Source organism: Cheilinus undulatus, linkage group 24, assembly GCF_018320785.1.
Source record: "Cheilinus undulatus linkage group 24, ASM1832078v1, whole genome shotgun sequence".
NCBI lineage: Eukaryota > Metazoa > Chordata > Actinopteri > Labriformes > Labridae > Cheilinus > Cheilinus undulatus.
In genome coordinates this window covers 22,343,056-22,362,200 of record NC_054888.1, presented here as the reverse complement: position 1 = coordinate 22,362,200, position 19,145 = coordinate 22,343,056, and the positions used below count along the sequence as shown (strand labels likewise).

Genomic DNA, 19,145 nt, shown 5'->3' with positions numbered 1-19,145 from the left:
GTTTTGACACTGACTAATAAGTGTGCATGCTTTTTACTACTATTGTGCATAATTTCTAATTGAATAAATCTGATATACAACCCTAATGCCAAAAAAGTTGGGGCGCTGTGTAAAATAATTAAATTAGAATGCAGTCATTTTCAAATCTCACAAACCCAAACTTTATTCACAATAGAACATGAACAACATAACAGATGTTGAAACGGTGACATTTTACCAAATCATGAAAAATGAAAGCTCATTTTGAATTTGATGTCAGCAACACATCTCAAAAAAGAAGGGACAGGTCAACAAAAGGCTGGAAAAGTAAGAGATTCTAATGAAAACAGATGGAGGAGCATTTTGCAACTTATTAGGTTCACTGACAACATGTCAGTAACATGATAGTGTATCAAAGGAGCATTTTAGAGATGGGCAGAGGTTTAACAGTTTGTAAAAAAACTCAGAAAAGTACAGCACAGTTTCAGAAAAATGTTCCTCACCGTTAACTTGGACTTTGAAAATCCCCCATCTGCAGTAGAATATCATCAACAGATTCAGAGAACCCGGAGTCATCTCTGCACACAAGGGACAAGGTTGAAGGTCAATATTAGATGCTGCTGATCTTTGGGCCCTCAGGTGGCCCGGAATTTAAAGCAGACATGATCCTGAGCTGGAAATCACTTCACCCTTGGCCAGAAATGCAAGTTGAAGCTGTGTCATGCAAAGAAGAAGACGTATGTGAACAGGATCCACAAACACCGCTGTCTTCTCTGGGCCATTTAAAACGGACTGAGGCAAAATGGAAAAGTGCTCTGCTGTCAGATGAATCACACCTTGGAAAACCTCGGATGCCTCAGATTCTGTGGATTAAAGAGGAGAAGGACCGTGCAGCTTGTTATCAATCACAGTTCTACAAGCCTGCATCTCTGATGGTATGGGGTTGCTTTAGTGCCGATGGCATGGGCAGCTTCCACATCTGGAAAGGAGCTATCAATGCTGAGAAGTAGAGAGAGGTTTCAGAGCAACATAGAGCATCCAGACAACATCTCTTTCAGGGAAAGACTTGGCTATTTTAGGAAGATGATGCTAAACCACATACCGCATCCATCACAACAGCATGGCTTCACAGTCAGGGTCCATGTGCTGAACTGGCCTGCCTGTGGTCAGAGAAAACTCTGTTCTTTCCTGCCTCCTAGTGGAGAAAGAAGCAAATTACAGCTTCTGTTTGTGTGTCTGCCAAGGTTGTTACTGAGCAGTTTAAGGCCTGCAGACTTAAAGCAAACACTCTGCAAATAGTTGAGAGTTTGCTTTTCTCTGCTTTAGGAAAGACTTATTTATCAAAGGGAGGAGAATAGGATGTTTGCAGAAGAGTAAGCCACTCATCTATAAAAAGATGCAATCATATCTTACTGGAAGTTTGGAGCATGCAGTGAAACATTCCATCTTATGGAGGATAAAGATAGTGAAAAAGCAGAAAATAGAATCTAAGTTTGTTAATTTGCATGCAGAAAACAAATTGACACCACAGCTTTGAACACAATGAGACTGATGCAGACTGAAAAGCTTTGCCTCCCTCTAGTGGCACAAGAGCAAATGATCAACTAGACCCAATTTACAACCCCAGTTCCAAAAAAGTTGGGGTGCCTGTAAAATATACTCCCCTTGAAACTTGCAAAGCTTGAGCGTCCACTGACTGAGAGAGGTAAACTGTTTCCATTGTGTGCTCCCTTTGAAAGATACAACGTTTTATAAAACAAGAAATCTAGTCTAACCACAGTAAAAATATTGCTCATTAATAAAGGGACATTTGTAGATAGATATTTGTAAAATGATTCAACATTTTTAACTTGGCCAGCTAAGGGAGGCCCTGTGTAATATTCTGGAGGCCCATAATCCCCTGCAATTTAGGACTCATTTTGATTCCACATGTTTTAGAATAATCTGATCTTTACCTTTGAAATAATGAATAAAATCAAAGAGGACCAAGGCTTCAAAAACACCTCAGATTTTGACCAAGACCTCCTAAGCACTGTCTAAATGTTGGCAACGCTGTGCTGGAGTTTTCCCCTAAATTCTACTAATTAAAAACAAGAAGTGCAAATACATTGCACAACATTTCATTCAATCTGAACTACACATCGGCAATCTATGTGTGCAACCTGGATGAAAGACTACAGACATTTTCATGCATTCTGGAAGTTGCACACTAAGAAAAGTTAAAGGTCATATTTTGGATGTTTTAGGCAGCATCACTGTTGTCACATCTGAAGGATCTCCTCCTACAGATTTCATCAGATTTTCTCCACATTTTTTGTGCTTATTCCAGACAAGATGGAGATCTAAAGTTGTTCAAACTATGAGTTTTCCCCAGAGGGTGAAGCTGTGAACGGGGCCCAAAGCTGCAAAACCATTTCTTTTTTTAATGCTTTTTGAAGTGTGCCAACTATTTTGATTCTATATAACTCTACAGTGTTATGCCAATCATCACCAAACTTAACAGGGATGATCACACTTTGGCTCTTAATACATTTATACATCAATTTCATCACTATGTCACAGCGCCCCCTTCTGGTAATTGATGATTTCCTCCTCTGAATTTTGATTTTGTCCTTTAAAACACCTTTAAACATTCTGTCCTCTGACACTTTTTAACCTAGGCTTATGATTCTTGATCTGTATATTGATCATCACCAGACCTACAAAAATATGGATAATGTGAATCATTCATAAAGAGCTGAAAAGTTTGTCTATATTTTAAAGTCAGAATAAAGTCTGTGGAAGTAAGTTTAAGTTATGAGCCTTACAAGATGGAGGAGTTCAAGAGGATTTGAGGAGTTTTCCCTTTAGAAACAATGTTAAAAAGATTTAAGAAAAAGGTGAATAGTTAAAATAGCAAAACACAAGTATTGGGGATTGCTGAAAAGAGCAGAAAAACTGACAAGTTTAATATTTAAATAGTTAAAATAACACAAGAATAGCCAAAGTTATACTTAGTTGAAAAAAAGTACATTTTGTGGAATTTTCCCATTGTTAAATAAAATTTAAAAATTCAAAACAGTATCAAATTTAGAAATGTGAGAAATCCTAGCAATCAACCCTCAAAGAAGCTGAAATGAATAAAGATGGATCAGTTTCTGAAGATGTGAAATTTTGGAGGAGTCAGTGGGACAAAGCAGTCTCTCATAGTAATAGTTGGCCAGCAGGGGTCGCTGTTCTAACAGGTCATTTCAGAGGTCAAACTCTGAAAGTTGAGGTTGATGATGAGGGAAGATGGATCATTTTGATTGTGGAAGTGGCTCACGTGCTTTTTATCCTGATAAATGTTTATGCTAGTAATAATAAACAATATAAAACAATATAAAAGTGATGTCTGGGGTGATTTTAATACAACTCTGAATGAAATGAGTGATAGATAGCCACCCAAATCAAATGAGTCTGTAAATGAATGACAGAGTTTTTGCTTACAGCTGGATCTGATAGACATTTGGCCTCATAAGAATCCTGACCAAAAACGTTTACAGATCTCTCCCAACAATCTAGGATTGATTTCTGGTTCCTTTCTAATGACATGGTTCACAAAGTAAAGGACACCTCTGTTGATCCCATGGTGTTGTTGTCATGGTGATCCAGAGATCTGTCTTTACAAGGGAGAGTCTTACTATCTAAGGCTGAAGGGATCTCCAGATCAGTGTATGCTTGGCTATCTTTAGAAATGCCTCCTGAAATATGAAAATCTCTCAGTGCTCAGCTAAATCATTTTATCTGGAGGAAGAAACCACAGCATCAAATCAAACAGTTCTTCACAGAATTTATCCTGTGAAACAAACTCACCTAAGGAGGAAGACTGGTCTGAATATTTCATTGAACGTTAAGGACATTTTTATTTATTATCAAGATACCACACTGGGAAAAATCTGTTTATTTATTCAAATGTTTATAATTTTTTGTAAATACCACATACTTTAAATGAAAAGTCTGATGAAAAGACTCATTTTTCTCACTTAATGATTTAAAAAATGTGCATAATTTGTAAAACTCCTCACAAATAAAAAAAAGTATGTACAACTGATTAAATTTTAACTATATACAAAATAATCAGATAGAAACCAGATTTCCATTTAATTTATTTTGTTTTTCTCCTCCTGTTGTATTTTTTCCATGTTCTCAGTACAAAAAATAGATAAAATAATAATAATTCAGACTTTGAACATTTACTGATAATTCATAGAAACAAGTAAAAGTCAAGAAGACAAAACCGATAATACTGTGCAAGAAAAAACACTTAATAGAGTTAAAATGTTTTAAGTAGCAATATTTTGCATGAAATGCTTTAAAGTGTGATTGGGTTGGTCACCCGTCAATCATCAGTTGACTAACTATCCAATCAGAGATGATAGCCCCGCCCACACTCCTTCGTCTCTGGGCGGAATCCGCAGGTAGATCTTAACAGAAACAAACGGAGTAACGGTGACCGTGAGGAGTTTCCTCTCATCAGAAAGTTGTTGGAGTGTCTTTTTGTCCCTTCCTACGAGTTCCAGAGATCACTGTTTTGTTCCACAGAACCCGTGGTGAGTCTAAATATCCAAGACTTAATGCTTCTGTGTGTTTTAAAGAGGGAGAAATGCTAAAGTTAGCAGCGGCTAGCAGCTTGCTATCTTCCAGTTGAACGTTGGTCGGATCGTCTTTGATGTGCTGTGGCTGATGTGTGGCGGGCGGTGTGAGGCTCATTGTTGGAGCTGCAGACTGCTACAGGCTGTGGTTTTGGCAGTGGACTCAGCATTGCTCTGTTGTCTGATGGTGTAGCATGCTAAGTAGCGCTAACCACTTTAAGATGTGTTTGTTTACATGAAGTTATGAGCAAGAGTAATGACAGTGTGGAGAAAAACACGATTTAAGTGACTGTAGTGCATTATACCTTCACTGTAAAATATGTAAAGGTAAATTTTCCTTCCTATCAGATCCACAAATTCTGACTGTGACTTTTGTCTCACTGTTTCTTATGTTAAATTCACACCAGTGTCTACTCACCAGCTTTTTAACCATGTATAACTCATGAAGATATATAAACCATTTATTTTTTCCTCTCTTAGAAGTTCTGTTTTTTGAAGTTTTAAAGTTATTTGTGCTTTACTTGTGCATAAAACGGCTCTGCTGTTTTTGTACAGCAGCAACCAGTGAGGATTAAACAGGGTTACTCTCACTCCTCAAGCAGCTCCCTTAAGGATCTGTGAAGTTAGAGTTTCCATCTGTAAAGGTTGCAGGTTATTGTGAAGAGGCCTTTTTTCTTTGCAGTGATTAGTTGATTATTTTCCAGGCAGACTTAATGTTATTTTCAGATTTGAACTGCTCACTGTAAAATCTATTTTTGGCCGCTCTGAGGAGATGAATATATTTATTATCAGATTTGTATATAGCTGAGTTTAAAGGAGTTGGAGACTAAATCTATTTATTTGTTTAGTTTATTTTTAATTCTGCTGGACTTTTTCAAACCTGCAGATAACCATGGAGAATTATTTCTTTGTTTTTGTTTAGCAGAACAAGTTATTAGAGGAAAACATTGTTAGAAAGTGAAGTTTCCATAAATGTGAGATTAGCTGAGTTTGTTTTGTTCTCTGTGTAAAATTTTTAAAATAAACTTTAGTTGGTGTTTAAGTGCAAAATATCATATTGAAATGTGGTCTGACTATCGGCACTCCCTTGCAGGCTATGATTGGAGATATTAGATGGAGGAAACACTTAAGTGAGGTTATGAATCTGTGGTTGGATTTATCTCTTAGAGTCTGGTATGAAATAATAACTAAGAATGGCCTGAAATCTCAAAGAGTACTACGATGGATTGCATGGGATTCAGATTTTCATCCTGGGAGGATAGAAAACGGATTTAAAACTTTGGAAAGGGGACCTATCACATACTGGGAGCTGCTAAAGAGAAAAAAATGAAAAGTTTCCAAAAATGAAAGGAACAATATGGTCTAAATAACAAGGACTTTTCCAGATATTTGCAAGTGAGACATTATTTCGATAAAAACATAAGGAGGGATGTTCTAGAAGAGGCAGAAAGATGGATTGTAAAAGTTTTTATCTCAGCATTTGAATCAGAGCTTGGTAGGAAATTAATTTCAAAACTATACCAGTGTCCATAAGACTTTAAAGGAAATAATAGCCTTTATATTAAGGAGAAGTGGTGTAGAGAGGCAAATATTTCTTTAAGTGAGGATGAATGGGAAAAGATTGTTGAGCAGCAGTGGAAAACAACCTGCTCCCTCTTCTGGAGAGAGCACGGTTGGAAAGTATGACACGCTTTTTCATTACAGAAAAAATCCAGAAATATGAGATGTTGGAGAAAGTGTGGCGAGAATAATGCCACTCATTTTCATGTTTTTTGGGGCTGCCCCTTAATTAGGCCTTTTTGGGTTGAACTACAGAAATCTCTGGAAAAGGTATTAAAGGGGACATCTGAAAAAAATCCCCTTTTCAGGCTTTTCTAACAAAAATATGTGCCCCTGGTCTGTCCACAATCCCCTCATGTACCAGAAAAATCCATTCCTTCCTCTCCTCTCTTTCTCACCCTTTCAGAAAATGTGGGATGAAATGATTTTCCCTTCATGATGTCATGTGGAGAGTTAGCCCCGCCCCCAGGTTTGGTTGGCCCTCCCTGCTCGGAAGAAAGTTCCGCTCTCCCCTTCTGATCCTCCTGATCAGGTAAGCCACATCCATTTCCTGAGAGGGGCGTGGTCAGGGGTGGAGTCAGACAGCTCAGTAAGATTTAAAGCTACAGACACAGAAACAGCTCATTCTGAGCAGGGCTGAAACAGAGGGGTTTTTAAACATACAAAAATCCAACACTGGAGTGTTTTACAGCAACAGACTACACAGGCATGTTTTGGGGACCTCTGAGACCAACATAAAGTTGTCTTAAAGGGTAAAATATGTGACCTTTAAGGATGAAAGTCCTACTTTATTTAAAGTATTTTATTTGAGAAAATAAACACTGAACTAAAGGGTACTGCAAGCAAATACATGTGGAAACTTTTTCAGTGCAGAAGGTGGTGTTTATATCCATATTCAGAGCAACAAGCCAAAGATGGCAGAGGCCTTTTTCTGCTGTTTTCTGGATCAGCATTTAGTAACGATGAGTCTGTCTGTGTGGTTGAGGACATTTCTTCTTCTGTTCTTCAGTTATTTCACTGATATCTCTGTAACTCTGAAGGCTCCTCTGACCCCGCTCTTTGGCCCACTGTTACCTACAGGGTTCAACATGGGACAAAAAACTATGTTGGCTCAATTGTACGCTGTATCCAAACATTTTTGAAGCGTTTTATTTTTCAGGTAGAAAGCTGCTGTGTTTGGCACTATTTTACAGTGTGAGCTTCGGCTACAGGCTACGTGCTCTTCCACCTCAGAGTATCTGATCAGCTGTTTGTGTCTGTGGGCTTCGTTAGACCAAACAAGAAAGTATCTGAGCTAAAACAAAACTAAAATGAGCCATTTTGGACTTGATCATATAAAAATGAGTGCTAAGCAGTTAAACAGTGATATATACACCAGTACAAGTTCAACTAGTGAAGAAGAATTACTGACAAGCTTTGAATCAAATCCATCAGATTAATTAGAGATGATAAATCATCTAGTGTGTAGTCTGACTAAGCTTTGGATTCAGACAGCAGAGTTTGAGCTACAGAGAACACAGAGACACTGAGGAACCTGACCCAGACCCAAACCTGAAACCAGGATAGAGCGGTTCAGTGAATGTGGTGTTGAAGGTGTGGAGGTGGATCAGTCTGTCAATGGAGACTCTGTAGAAGGACAGAGAGCCAGCAGGATGGTCCAGATACACAGCTACTCTACCAGAGGATGAAGAGAAGGAGGCGATATCTGTTTCTCTGTTATTGTGAAAGACAGAGTAACCTTGATAAGAGCAGAACAGACTCCAGGACTGATCATTAAATCCAAACTCACATTCATCTCTGTTTCCTCTCCGTCTGATTCCTCTGTAACTCACTGATACATCAACCTCTCCTCTCCACTCGACCTCCCAGTAACAGTGACCAGTCAGACCAGTACAACACAGCAGCTGATGACAGTCAAATCTGTCTGGATGATCAGGATATTGCTGATCCTCCATCACTACTGTCACCGTCCTGTTGTTCTCAGACAGTTTGAGGTTTCTGCCCACTGTGTTTGTGTCCACTTCCAGCTCACAGGCGTCTGATGGAGAGAACGAGACACAACACAGCTGACGGTTATCATCTCATCATTCCTAAACAATGTTACTGACAGAGTCAAACTAACATTTCATATTCTGTTCATCAGCTCTGAAATTCTACTTCCTGTTTCTATTTGAATGTGAACAGACCACAGTGAGGTGCAGCTCCACAATCACAGACAGACACCAAACAGTTCAACGTTCAGACATTTCTATGGCTTTGACTTTAGATTCATGTGTTTCATTTCACCTCCTGTGTCCACTGTGTGGCGCTATATTCCATCCAGCAATACTCAGCAGCACACATGATGGTGCTGTATGTGGATAATGATCAACAGGATGAGATAGAAGCGTCTGAAATGAGATTCATCAGGAGGGAGTCTGGGCTCAGCCTTAGAGAGGGGGAGGAGGTCAGAGTAGAGCAACTTAACACACCTCAGCAGGATAGAGATGAAATGTGAAACTTGGAGCACAGTTAAAAGAAGTAAACATAGAGAGACTTAAAAAAAAATCTGTTTATTTCTGTGTTCCTCTGCTCAGACATAGAGTATGCCATCAAAGGCTTTTTAAGGGGAGAAGGAGGCTTATAACACTTGAATTTAGATTTAAATCATTATATCTTTATAATTTTGTAATACTGTGATATAATACTGTTCCTGTCAAAGGCAAGAAAAATATGGTGATATGAATTTTAGACCATATCGTCCAGATCTAGTCCAAACGTTAGACTAGAATGGACTAAAGTTGTGCAGACGTCTCTTGACACACGTTACTAAAGCGTGCCGTAATGGTCAGAAATCCTGCAGAGCAGCAAAAACATGCAGGGCTCTACAGTGCAGCCTTTTAACATCTGGAGAATCAGCTATGGTCTTTAAACTACTACATCTTGATATTAAAAATATTCCTATCAAAGTCAATGATATCTTGGCACAGTTCATATTTACTAGTTTGAGGACAGGGATTGTTCTCCGCTGTCACTGTGTAAAAAAATGACATGAGGAGTAAACGCTGTGCTGCTGTGTTCATCTTTTCTCTCCATACCATCAAAAATGCAGAACCTCAAATACTGTTCTTTGGATCAATTATTAGTAGTGAAAGGGTGCTTTAGAAATGGAATGTTATTAATTAGATCATCTTTCATGATTTTATATGAACAATAATAAAGAGAGGACAAGAAAATGACAGACTGTAAAACAGTAGGATGGAGTTTTTAAGACCCTGTGGGTCAAAATGACAGTAAAAAATTCTAATCCAACCTGTGAGGGACTGAGCCGTAGTGTTTCCCTCTCCTCAGAACTCTAAAACTGTTTCTGTTTGATGAATGTCAGTGATTGTGACGTTCATGCTCTCAGACCCAAAGACTGAGATGGATTCAGACACAGCCTCAATCATTGTTGGCTCACATCCTTACCTGATTCATGAGTCAAATTCATCATTGTGTTGTCACAAATCAAACATGCAGACACTCACACTTCTTTAGACCTGGTTTCAGTCTGTGCTGTCCACCATGGTCCAGCCTGGAGGAAGAAACAGAGCCAGTTTAGACATCAGGGATGGGTCAGGAGAGATTCAGACACTTTCATTCTTCATGTGACTTTATTTTCCTTTAGTTTTTCACTGCTGCCTGGTTGTTATACAGGACTATCACCAGATGGTGGCAGTAGCACATCTGAGAGCTGTTTTATAACTGTCATTAAATCACCAAAGAAGAAGAGGGCTCATTAGAGTTTTAGTCAAATTACTGCCGTTGACCTTCTAACAGTGATTTTCCTCTAAATTCCTATCCCTCTCTTATACATATACTAGGCCTGTACTCAAAAATAAATATCGCCGTCTATCGACACGTGCTCCTTGGCTATACGTTTATCAACACAGATGTTTCCTACTGTTTCCACTATCCTATCAAAATGAAGGCATAAAGCCCCTGTAGAGCTGAAGTGCTGAGAGCCAACTTTAGTAGCTAGTACCAGTCCGTCTCTCTGAGTTTTTCTGTCTGTACCTCAGTGTCTCCAGTCTGCAGTGTGGATCCTCTTTTAGAGCAGACAGTAGTTTCTCTCCTGGTTCTCCTGGATGATTGTAGCTCAGGTCCAGCTCTGTCAGACAGGACGAGCTCAGAGCTGAGGCCAGAGAAGAACAGCCTTCCTCTGAGACCAAACAGCCAGACAGACTACAAACACAGAGAGAAACAGAGACGATGAAAACGGTTCAGTTTTACATCTGGAACTGAGGTGTTACATTCCCCAAATCAAGGCCTGCTCATGGTACCTAGAGTCTTCAACACCCCATCCTAAGATAAGACCAACTTTATTGTTCCACAGAGTGAGATATTTGTCTTTGGCTCTTCACCCATGCTGCAGACAGAAGACAGCAGTCAACAACATACAGATTATACATGAAAAAGACTTCAACATGGACACTGAGCCTTATTTGCTGCTATATTAGAGCTTTATAGACACAGGAATAAATGATTATTTAAACCAGTTCAGTCTACAGCAGGGAGTCCTGAACCTCTTACCAGAGGGCAGCAGTTCATTCTGTGAGATGTCTGGTAGATGAGGCACCAGGCCTCTGTAAGTTCTTCACTGCAGGATTTCAATAAACGGCCAGAGATGCCGTCTGGTCCTGGTGCCTTACCAGGACAGATGAGTGAAAAAAGTCTCTCCACAATATGCTGGTCAACACTCACTAGAGAGTTTGGTGCAGGTAAAATGTCCAGGGTTTCTTTTTGTTCCTGTGAGAAGTCTCTAGTTTCAAACCTGCAGTAACAATCCTTGAACTCATTTGCCCTTTCTCCCTCATTGAACACATTAATACTGCTCTTAGCAGGGGACCTTTCTGATTGGGACACTTTGATGCAGTTGTCATTGTTATCTCACTAACCTGAGAGAGTCCAGTCTGCAGTGTGGACTCTCCAGTCCAGAAGACAACAGCCTCACTCCTGAATCCTGCAGGTCGCTGTTACTCAGGTCCAGATTTCTGAGACTAGAGGAGCTGAGGACTGAGGACAGAGCTCCACAGCTTCTCTCTGAGAGGTTACAGACACTCAGCCTGTGAAAGACTTTAGTTAGTCAGTAAAATAAAACTCGCAAAATAAAGAACAGGCTGGAAAGGGAAGCTTTTTAAAGTGGTGCAATCCTTACTTGAGCGTTTCCAGTGTAGACTGTGGATCCATAAGTCCACCACAAAGTTGCTCAACTCCTGAATCCTGCAGGTCATTATTACTCAGGTCCAGATCTCTGAGACTGGAGGAGCTGAGGACTGAGGACAGAGCTCCACAGCTTCTCTCTGAGAGGTTACAGCCACTCAGCCTGTAAAAAAATGTAGTCAATAAAAAACTCCAAAGACATGATATGTTAGTTGCCAAACTTAATAAAAGTTGTGATATCCTGACCTGAGAAATTTCAACGTGGAAAGTGGATCCATAAGTCCACCACAAAGTTGCTCAACTCCTGAATCCTGCAGGTCGTTGTTACTCAGGTCCAGATCTCTGAGTTTGGAGGAGCTGAGGACTGAGGACAGAGCTCCACAGCTTCTCTCTGAGAGTTCACAGCCACTCAGTCTGAAACAGAAACAGAGGTAGAAATAAGTTTTTTTTTCTAAGTACATACTACTCCAGTACATTCAGAAGCACACCTCTTCACTCAAACCCCATCACACCTGTCCTGAAAAATCTCCTCTGACTCCCTGATGTTGTTTTGTCATTTGTTTGTTTGTGTTGGCTTTACCTGCTTTTAATGTTGCTCTTTGAGAGTTTAAATCTTTTCTTGCTTGTACAGGGTCTGAGTTTTTATGAAATAAAGCACTTTATAAATAAAATGTATTATTATTATTCTAAATATCTCACTACTATAATTAGAGAGCTGTCTGTATGTCTAGACTTGCAAACCTCCCTGTTGCTCCACTTTTCATTTTTTCCTCTCAGAGGACTTCTTGGGTATACTGGTTTGAACCTGGAACCATGACAGCATCATGAAAATGCATAGATTTTGTATTAAACTCCAAAATAGCATTTTTTATGCTTCATGTTGGCTCCCTTAGGCCCCCATCCACCGATACAGCTGCCTTGCTGACATCCAGTCAGTGTCTTGTGTCACTTCCTCAAGGTGTGGCTGCTCTTTTCACATGTTGATGGCACTACTGCCATTTTTACTCTTTCTGCTTCTCATCACTGCTGTTTCATAGCTGTTGTGTGTTTACGTCTACATAAACTAAACAACAAGCACCCTTGTGGTTTAGCTGCTTTTCTCTCAGCCTCCCTGTCCTCTTCAAGCACAACTTAGCCTAGCTTAGCCTCGGAATCTGTGTCTGCCTCTGACTGCTCGGTGTGCTAAAAGTACATATCGATTCAAAGAAAAAACAAACACAAACCTTTCAGATGAACACAAATCAGCCTGTATAAAACATCAGGCAACAACACCTTTTTCTGTACAAGAAAACCTGTGCTAAACCTTACAGCTACATAGTTCTGTCTACAAGAGAAGACGTGATTTGAATATGGCCCAAACAAACGTGTAACACCTTTGTTACTGTTTTCCAGTCCATAAAGGTCTGTGTGTATTGATAGCATGGCTGCAAGATGTGTCAAGAGACTGCTGACTACACATGATCCAAAGTTTACAATATGTAAGTCTGTGTGCAGCTTTACATGACATAAGATCATTTCATTCATTTTATTTGTGCAAAATGTGTATATGAGGTGAGGGAGCCTTCTCACAGTATGTGAGTTACAATGATAATATTCATTACTTCAACATCTGACTACAGCACATAGATTACATTACTAATTAGTATGGTAATAGGTTACTTGGTACAAATACGCATACACATGCAGCATTTTACCACAGTACATATGATAGCATATGTTAGTATGATCTATTAGTGCAAATGTGGATGTGAGGTGAGGCTTTTCACCACAGTAATTTCAGTAGGGCTGCAGTGATAGATTCTTTTTTGTAATAGAGTACTCTATTGATTCTTCTGGTGATTAATCGAGTACTCTTTCAAGAAATATTGCATTTTTTAAACACTTTTGCTTTTTCAAGAGAAGTAGTCCTAGACAAATGAAAAAAGAAGCTGGGTCCCTTAAGTGAACTACTCCTATATTAAAATTGGTATTAACAGATTCTCTCAAGAAAATATATTTTGATAAATCATATATTTTGCAATGAAGTTCTGATGGCAATTTACATTTCTCAAAGTTAAAAAGACAGGAAGTTAAGTAATTACATTAGATTATGTCATATTTTGGGTTTTAGGGATCCTCTCCCTGGAAATTTTTGGTGCTTAAACTTTATTTTTTCTATTGCAGTTCATTTCTATTGTCCAATTCATCATTAAAGGGACACTTAATCATTTTATCCTCTACTACATGCATGAATGTAATATTTCACATTATAGCACGAATAGAGTTTCATCATTCACACAGTGGTCTGATGATGTCTGAAAGGTGAGCCTTTAGATTACAGGAATATGGTCGATTTTTAAAGGGTGTTCACTTTTAATTTTTGCATATTTTTGTTTGTGAGTTCATCCACTGTAAAAATCTGACTCAGTCACTGTCTGTTGCAATAGTGTATTTCTATCTTTTTGGTGTCATTAACAGTAAAGGCTAATGAAATTCCCTGAAGGCTGCAGGCACAAACTGAGCGCTGTCTCACACCAGCGAGTCATGCAGGCAGCGAGTAAACTCAGAGATCTGTGTAGGTTCACCAGTGCACGCATAGTGCCATATTTACCATGAAGCCACGAGCACTAGCTGCATAACACAGGACGCTTGCCTGTAAACACCACTGCATCATCTTCTCTTTGTGATTTTCACGCCTCAAATCATGCAAGTTAAACAAGTGGACAAAATTGTTGGTACCCCTCTGTTAATGAAAGAAAAACCCACAATGGTCACAGAAATAACTTGAAACTGAAAAACATGATAATAAATAAAAATTCAATGAAAGTTAACCGATGAAAATCAGACATTGCTTTTGAATTGTGGTTCAACAGAATTATTTAAAATAACAAACTCATGAAACAGGCCTGGACAAAAATGATGGTACCCTTAACTTAATATTTTTTTGCACAACCTTTTGAGGCAATCACTGTAATCAAATGATTTCTGTAACTTTCAATGAGACTTCTGCACCTCTCAGCAGGTATTTTGGCCCACTCCTCATGAGGAAACTGCTCCAGTTGTCTCAGGTTTGAAGGGTGCCTTCTCCAGACGGCATGTTTCAGGAGTTAGATCAGGGCTCATAGAAGGTCACTTCAGAATAGTCCAATGTTTTGCTCTTAACCATTCTTGGGTGTTTCTAGCTGTGTGTTTTGGGTCATTATCCTGTTGCAAGACCCATGACCTGCGACTGAGACCAAGCTTTCTGACACTGGGCAGCACATTTCTCTCTAGAATACCTTGATAGTCTTGAGATTTCATTGTACCCTGCACAGATTCAAGACACCCTGTGCCAGATGCAGCAAAGCAGCCCCAGAACATAACAGAGCCTCCTCCACGTTTCACAGTAGGGACAGTGTTCTTTTTGCCTTGCCAAAAAGTTCCAGTTTTGTCTGGTCTGTCCATAGGACATTCTTCCAGAAGCTCTGTGGCTTGTCAACATGCAGTTTGGCAAATTCCAGTCTGGCTTTTTTATAATTTGTTTTCAACAGTGGTGTCCTCCTTGGTCGTCTCCCATGAAGTCCACTTTGGCCCAAACAACGACGGATGGTACGATCTGACACTGACGTACCTTAACCTTGGAGTTCACCTTTAATGTCATTGGTGGTTGTTCTGGGCTCTTTTGTTACTATTCATATTATCCGTCTCTTCGATTTGTCATCAATTTTCCTCCTGCGGCCACGTCCAGGGAGGTTGGCTACAGTCCCGTGGATCTTAAATTTCTGAATAATATGTGCAACTGTAGTCACAGGAACATCAAGCTGTTTGGAGATGGTCTTATAGCCTTTACCTTTAACATGCTTGTCTATAATTTTCTTTCTAATCTCCTGAGACAACTCTCTCCTTCACTTACTCTGGTCCATGTTTAGTGTGGTACACACCATGTCACCAAACAGCACAGTGACTACTTGTCACCCTTTAAATAGGCCGACTGACTGATTACAAGTTTGTAGACACCTCTGATGCTAATTAGAGGACACACCTTGGTTGAACATGTTCCTATGGTCACATTATTTTCAATCTTTTCTAGGGGTACCATCAGTTTTGTCCAGGCCTGTTTCACGAGTTTGTTATTTTAAATAATTCTGTTGAACCACAGTTCAAAAGCAATGTCTGATTTTCATTGGTTAATTTTCATTGAATGTTTATTTATTATCACTTTTGTCAGATTCAAGTTATTTCTGTGACCATTGTGGGTTTTTCTTTCATTAACAGAGGGGTACCAACAATTTTGTCCACGTGTGTATGTTATAGTAACAGCGAAAACAAGCACATTGTGCCACATAAATAGCTGTCAGTGCGAAACACAGCACGCCGTCCAACACAAAGCGCGATGTCTAAGATGACAGCATGGATGTATATGGAAACATGACTGATTTGAGTGAGGAATTTTTTTAATCGAATCACCTGAATAATTCGAGGAATCGTTTCAGCCCTACATTTCAGTTACACTTAGTAGATTATTTTGTGCAAATGTGCATGTGAGATGACTGAGATGTATTCCTGAGACTACAGAAGTCAGCAGCATAGTGTCCTGGGGCCAGAGCGGGCTTACACTCAGAATCAGCTTTATTAGCCAAGTATACTTACGCAACAACGATGTTGACTCTGGTTAGTTTTCCTCTCCACGTACAGGAATGACACATTACATACCCCAACACATACATTTTCTACGTATCACAATTATAATTTAGATGTACAAGCTTTTGTTGACATTATTTCTAGTTTCTGTTTTCAGTGCAGTTGTGAGTTCACCTACAGAGCTTTGTTGGAGGCTTTGACCACTGGCAGCAGCCTCAGGAGAGCCTCCTCTGAAGCAGAGTATTTCTTCAGGTCAAACACGTCCAGATCTTCTTCTGATGAGAGTAAGATGAAGACCAGAGCTGACCACTGAGCAGGAGACAGTTCATCTGCATCGAGGTGCCCTGATCTCAGGGACTCTTGGATCTCCTCCACTAGAGAACGATCATTCAGTTCATTCAGACAGTGGAACAGATTGATGCTCTTCTCTGCAGACAGATCCTCACTGATCTTTGTCTTGATGTACTGGATTGTTTCCTGACTGGTCTCTGAGTCACTTCCTGTTTGTGTCAGCAGACCTCGTAGGAGATTCTGATTGGTGGTCAGTGACAGACCCAGGAGGAACCGGAGGAATAAGTCCAGGTGTCCATTTGGGCTCAGTAAGGCCTGGTCCACAGCACTCTGGTAGAACTGTGTCATTGTAGATCTGGATGGTGTTGGTGTATTTGCCATCGGATTGACTCCAGAGTTGATGAAGGTCTGGTGGACATGAAGAGCTGCCAGAAACTCCTGAACAGTCAGATGGATGAAACAGAACACCTTGTCCTGGTACAGTCCTCTCTCCTCTCTAAAGACCTGTGTGAACACTCCTGAGTACACCGAGGCTGCTCTGATATCGATGCCACCCTCCATCAGGTCTTGTTCATAGAAGATCAGGTTTCCTTTCTGCAGCTGCTCAAAAGCCAGTTTTCCCAGAGACTCAATCATCTCCCTGCTCTCTGGACTCCAGTGTGGATCAGTCTCAGCTCCTCCATCATACTTGATGCTCTTCTGTTTGGTCTGAACCACCAGGAAGTAGATGAACATCTCAGTCAGGGTCTTGGGCAGCTCTCCTCCCTCTCTGGTCTTCAGCAGATCCTCCAGAACTGTAGCAGTGATCCAGCAGAAGACGGGGATGTGGCACATGATGTGGAGGCTTTGGGATGTCTTGATGTGGGTAATGATTGTGCTGGCCTGCTCCTCCTCTCTGAATCTCTTCCTGAGGTACTCCTCCTTCTGAGGGTCAGTGAACCCTCTGACCTCTGTCACCATGTCAACAAACCCAGGAGGGATCTGATTGGCTGCTGCAGGTCGTGTGGTTATCCAGAGACGAGCAGATGGAAGCAGGTTCCCCCTGATGAGGTTTGTCAGCAGCACATCCACTGAGGTGGACTTTGTGACATCAGTTAGGATTTTGGTTTGGTGGAAGTCCAGAGGAATTCGACACTCGTCCAGACCGTCAAAGATGAACACGACCTTGAACCCATCAAATCTCCAGAGTCCTGCTTCTTTGGTTTCAGTAAAGAAGTGATGAACAAGCTCCTCCAAGCTGAACTTTTTCTCTCTCAGCACATTCAGCTCTCTGAAAGTGAATGGAAATGTGAACTGGATGTCCTGGTTGGCTTTGCCTTCAGCCCAGTCCAGAGTGAACTTCTGTGTTAAGACTGTTTTCCCAATGCCAGCCACACCCTTGGTCATCACTGTTCTGATTGGTTCATCTCTTCCAGGTGGAGCTTTAAAGATGTCTTCTTGTCTGATGGTTGTTTCTGGTCTTTGTGCTTTCCTGGATGTTGTTTCAATCTGTCTGACCTCGTGTTCATCGTTGACCTCTCCAGTCCCTCCTTCAGTGATGTAGAGCTCTGTGTAGATCTGATTCAGAAGGGTTGGGTTTCCTGCTTTGGCAATCCCTTCAAACACACACTGGAACTTCTTCTTCAGGTTAGACTTGAGTTTATGTTGGCAAACTGGATCAGAAGTTCCTGAAAGAACAAACAAATGATGTGAATGAGTTGATCCTGCAAAAAGTTTTAATCTAAAAGAGAGGCTGTGCAGTTCTTCTTCCACCATCAGTTTAATCCAAAAATCTCATCAGATGTTCAGTGGGTATGTGCAGAATATTAAAGCAGAGTGGGGGAATGTAAACCTCCACTTCATCTTTCCATCATCTTAAATCTATGTTTCCTTTTTACTTTGAAAAACTTACTGTTCCACAGACGGTCAGCCAGCTTGTTCTGCTTCATTCTCCTCAGGAAGTTCTCTGTGATCTTCAGAAATGCCTCTCTGTTGCTCCTCTGCTCTTCATATCCACCAACCAACACCTCCTCATCCTCACTCAGACATCCTGGGTTATCCTGACTCAGAGCCTTCTGAAATCTCTTCAGTTCCTTCTTCACAAAGATGATAATGTTCTCCTCCAGCAGCTGGAACACAAAGAGAATGTGAATGTTTAGAGGACAGCCTGTGTTTGATCAGACAGACTGCAAAACAGTTTACCATGATATCTAGATAGATGTGCTCCACTGTAAATGATGATGTACACACCATAAATATGGAGTCCAGGTCTGTTTGATGCTGATTGGACTGATCATTGAAGAACTCTGATGTTTCCAGCTGACCTCTGTAGAAAAATATCAGATTTAAGGACATTTAATGACAGAGTTTGAGAGGTCAACAACATGGCCCAGTGTAAATGTAGGAGGTTTAAATGATAATCACATTTACTCTGGTATGGATGTTTGTTTATTGACAAAGATCACTTCCTCAATAACTAACCCCCTGACATCTCTTCATTTAGCTATCTCATTACTTTATAACAGCGCTCCCTACTGGCATTTCCTCCTCTGATTTTTCATTTTCCCTGTTCAACATTCAGCCCCAACAGACCATTCAACCTAGGCTTATGATTTTTGGTGTGCATATCCATCATCATCTGACCTAGAAAAAGCGTCTTCAACCCATTCCTTAATCCCAACAGGATGTCCTCCAGCTTCATCTCAATTTCAATATTCTTTTTTATGATGCAAAGCAATGATAAAACTATTTTGAAGTTGCAGAATTATCAAGAGGTATTGTGTGTCATTGAAGGTAAAATTCATTTACCCAGGTACATTTCAGAGCCTGTAATTTTTCACACAAGTATCTGGACTTCTACTGAAGTACAGAATGTGAGGACTTTTGCCACCTCTGTGTTCAAGGTGTCAGACTTATATTTGCAGCTGGGCTTAAATAACTGAC

General features: G+C 40.2%; 1 protein-coding gene across 2 annotated transcripts in view; it reads right to left on the bottom strand.

The window, feature by feature from the left end:
- Nucleotides 1-6,865: 6,865 nt before the first annotated feature.
- Nucleotides 6,866-19,145, bottom strand: part of LOC121506293 (NACHT, LRR and PYD domains-containing protein 12-like) — a 51,660-nt gene continuing 39,380 nt past the window's right edge. The window contains exons 5-13 of one of the 2 annotated variants that reach the window (XM_041782032.1): nucleotides 18,453-18,528; nucleotides 18,115-18,331; nucleotides 16,111-17,890; nucleotides 11,580-11,747; nucleotides 11,329-11,496; nucleotides 11,069-11,236; nucleotides 10,188-10,355; nucleotides 9,659-9,705; nucleotides 6,866-8,190 (exon numbers count right to left, since the gene is read on the bottom strand). In XM_041782032.1, coding sequence (XP_041637966.1) covers nucleotides 7,658-8,190; nucleotides 9,659-9,705; nucleotides 10,188-10,355; nucleotides 11,069-11,236; nucleotides 11,329-11,496; nucleotides 11,580-11,747; nucleotides 16,111-17,890; nucleotides 18,115-18,331; nucleotides 18,453-18,528 — 3,325 coding nt within the window. In that variant the 3' untranslated portion in view covers nucleotides 6,866-7,657. The remainder of the gene's footprint in view (nucleotides 8,191-9,658; nucleotides 9,706-10,187; nucleotides 10,356-11,068; nucleotides 11,237-11,328; nucleotides 11,497-11,579; nucleotides 11,748-16,110; nucleotides 17,891-18,114; nucleotides 18,332-18,452; nucleotides 18,529-19,145) is intronic. The other variant, XM_041782033.1, reaches the window with a different exon arrangement.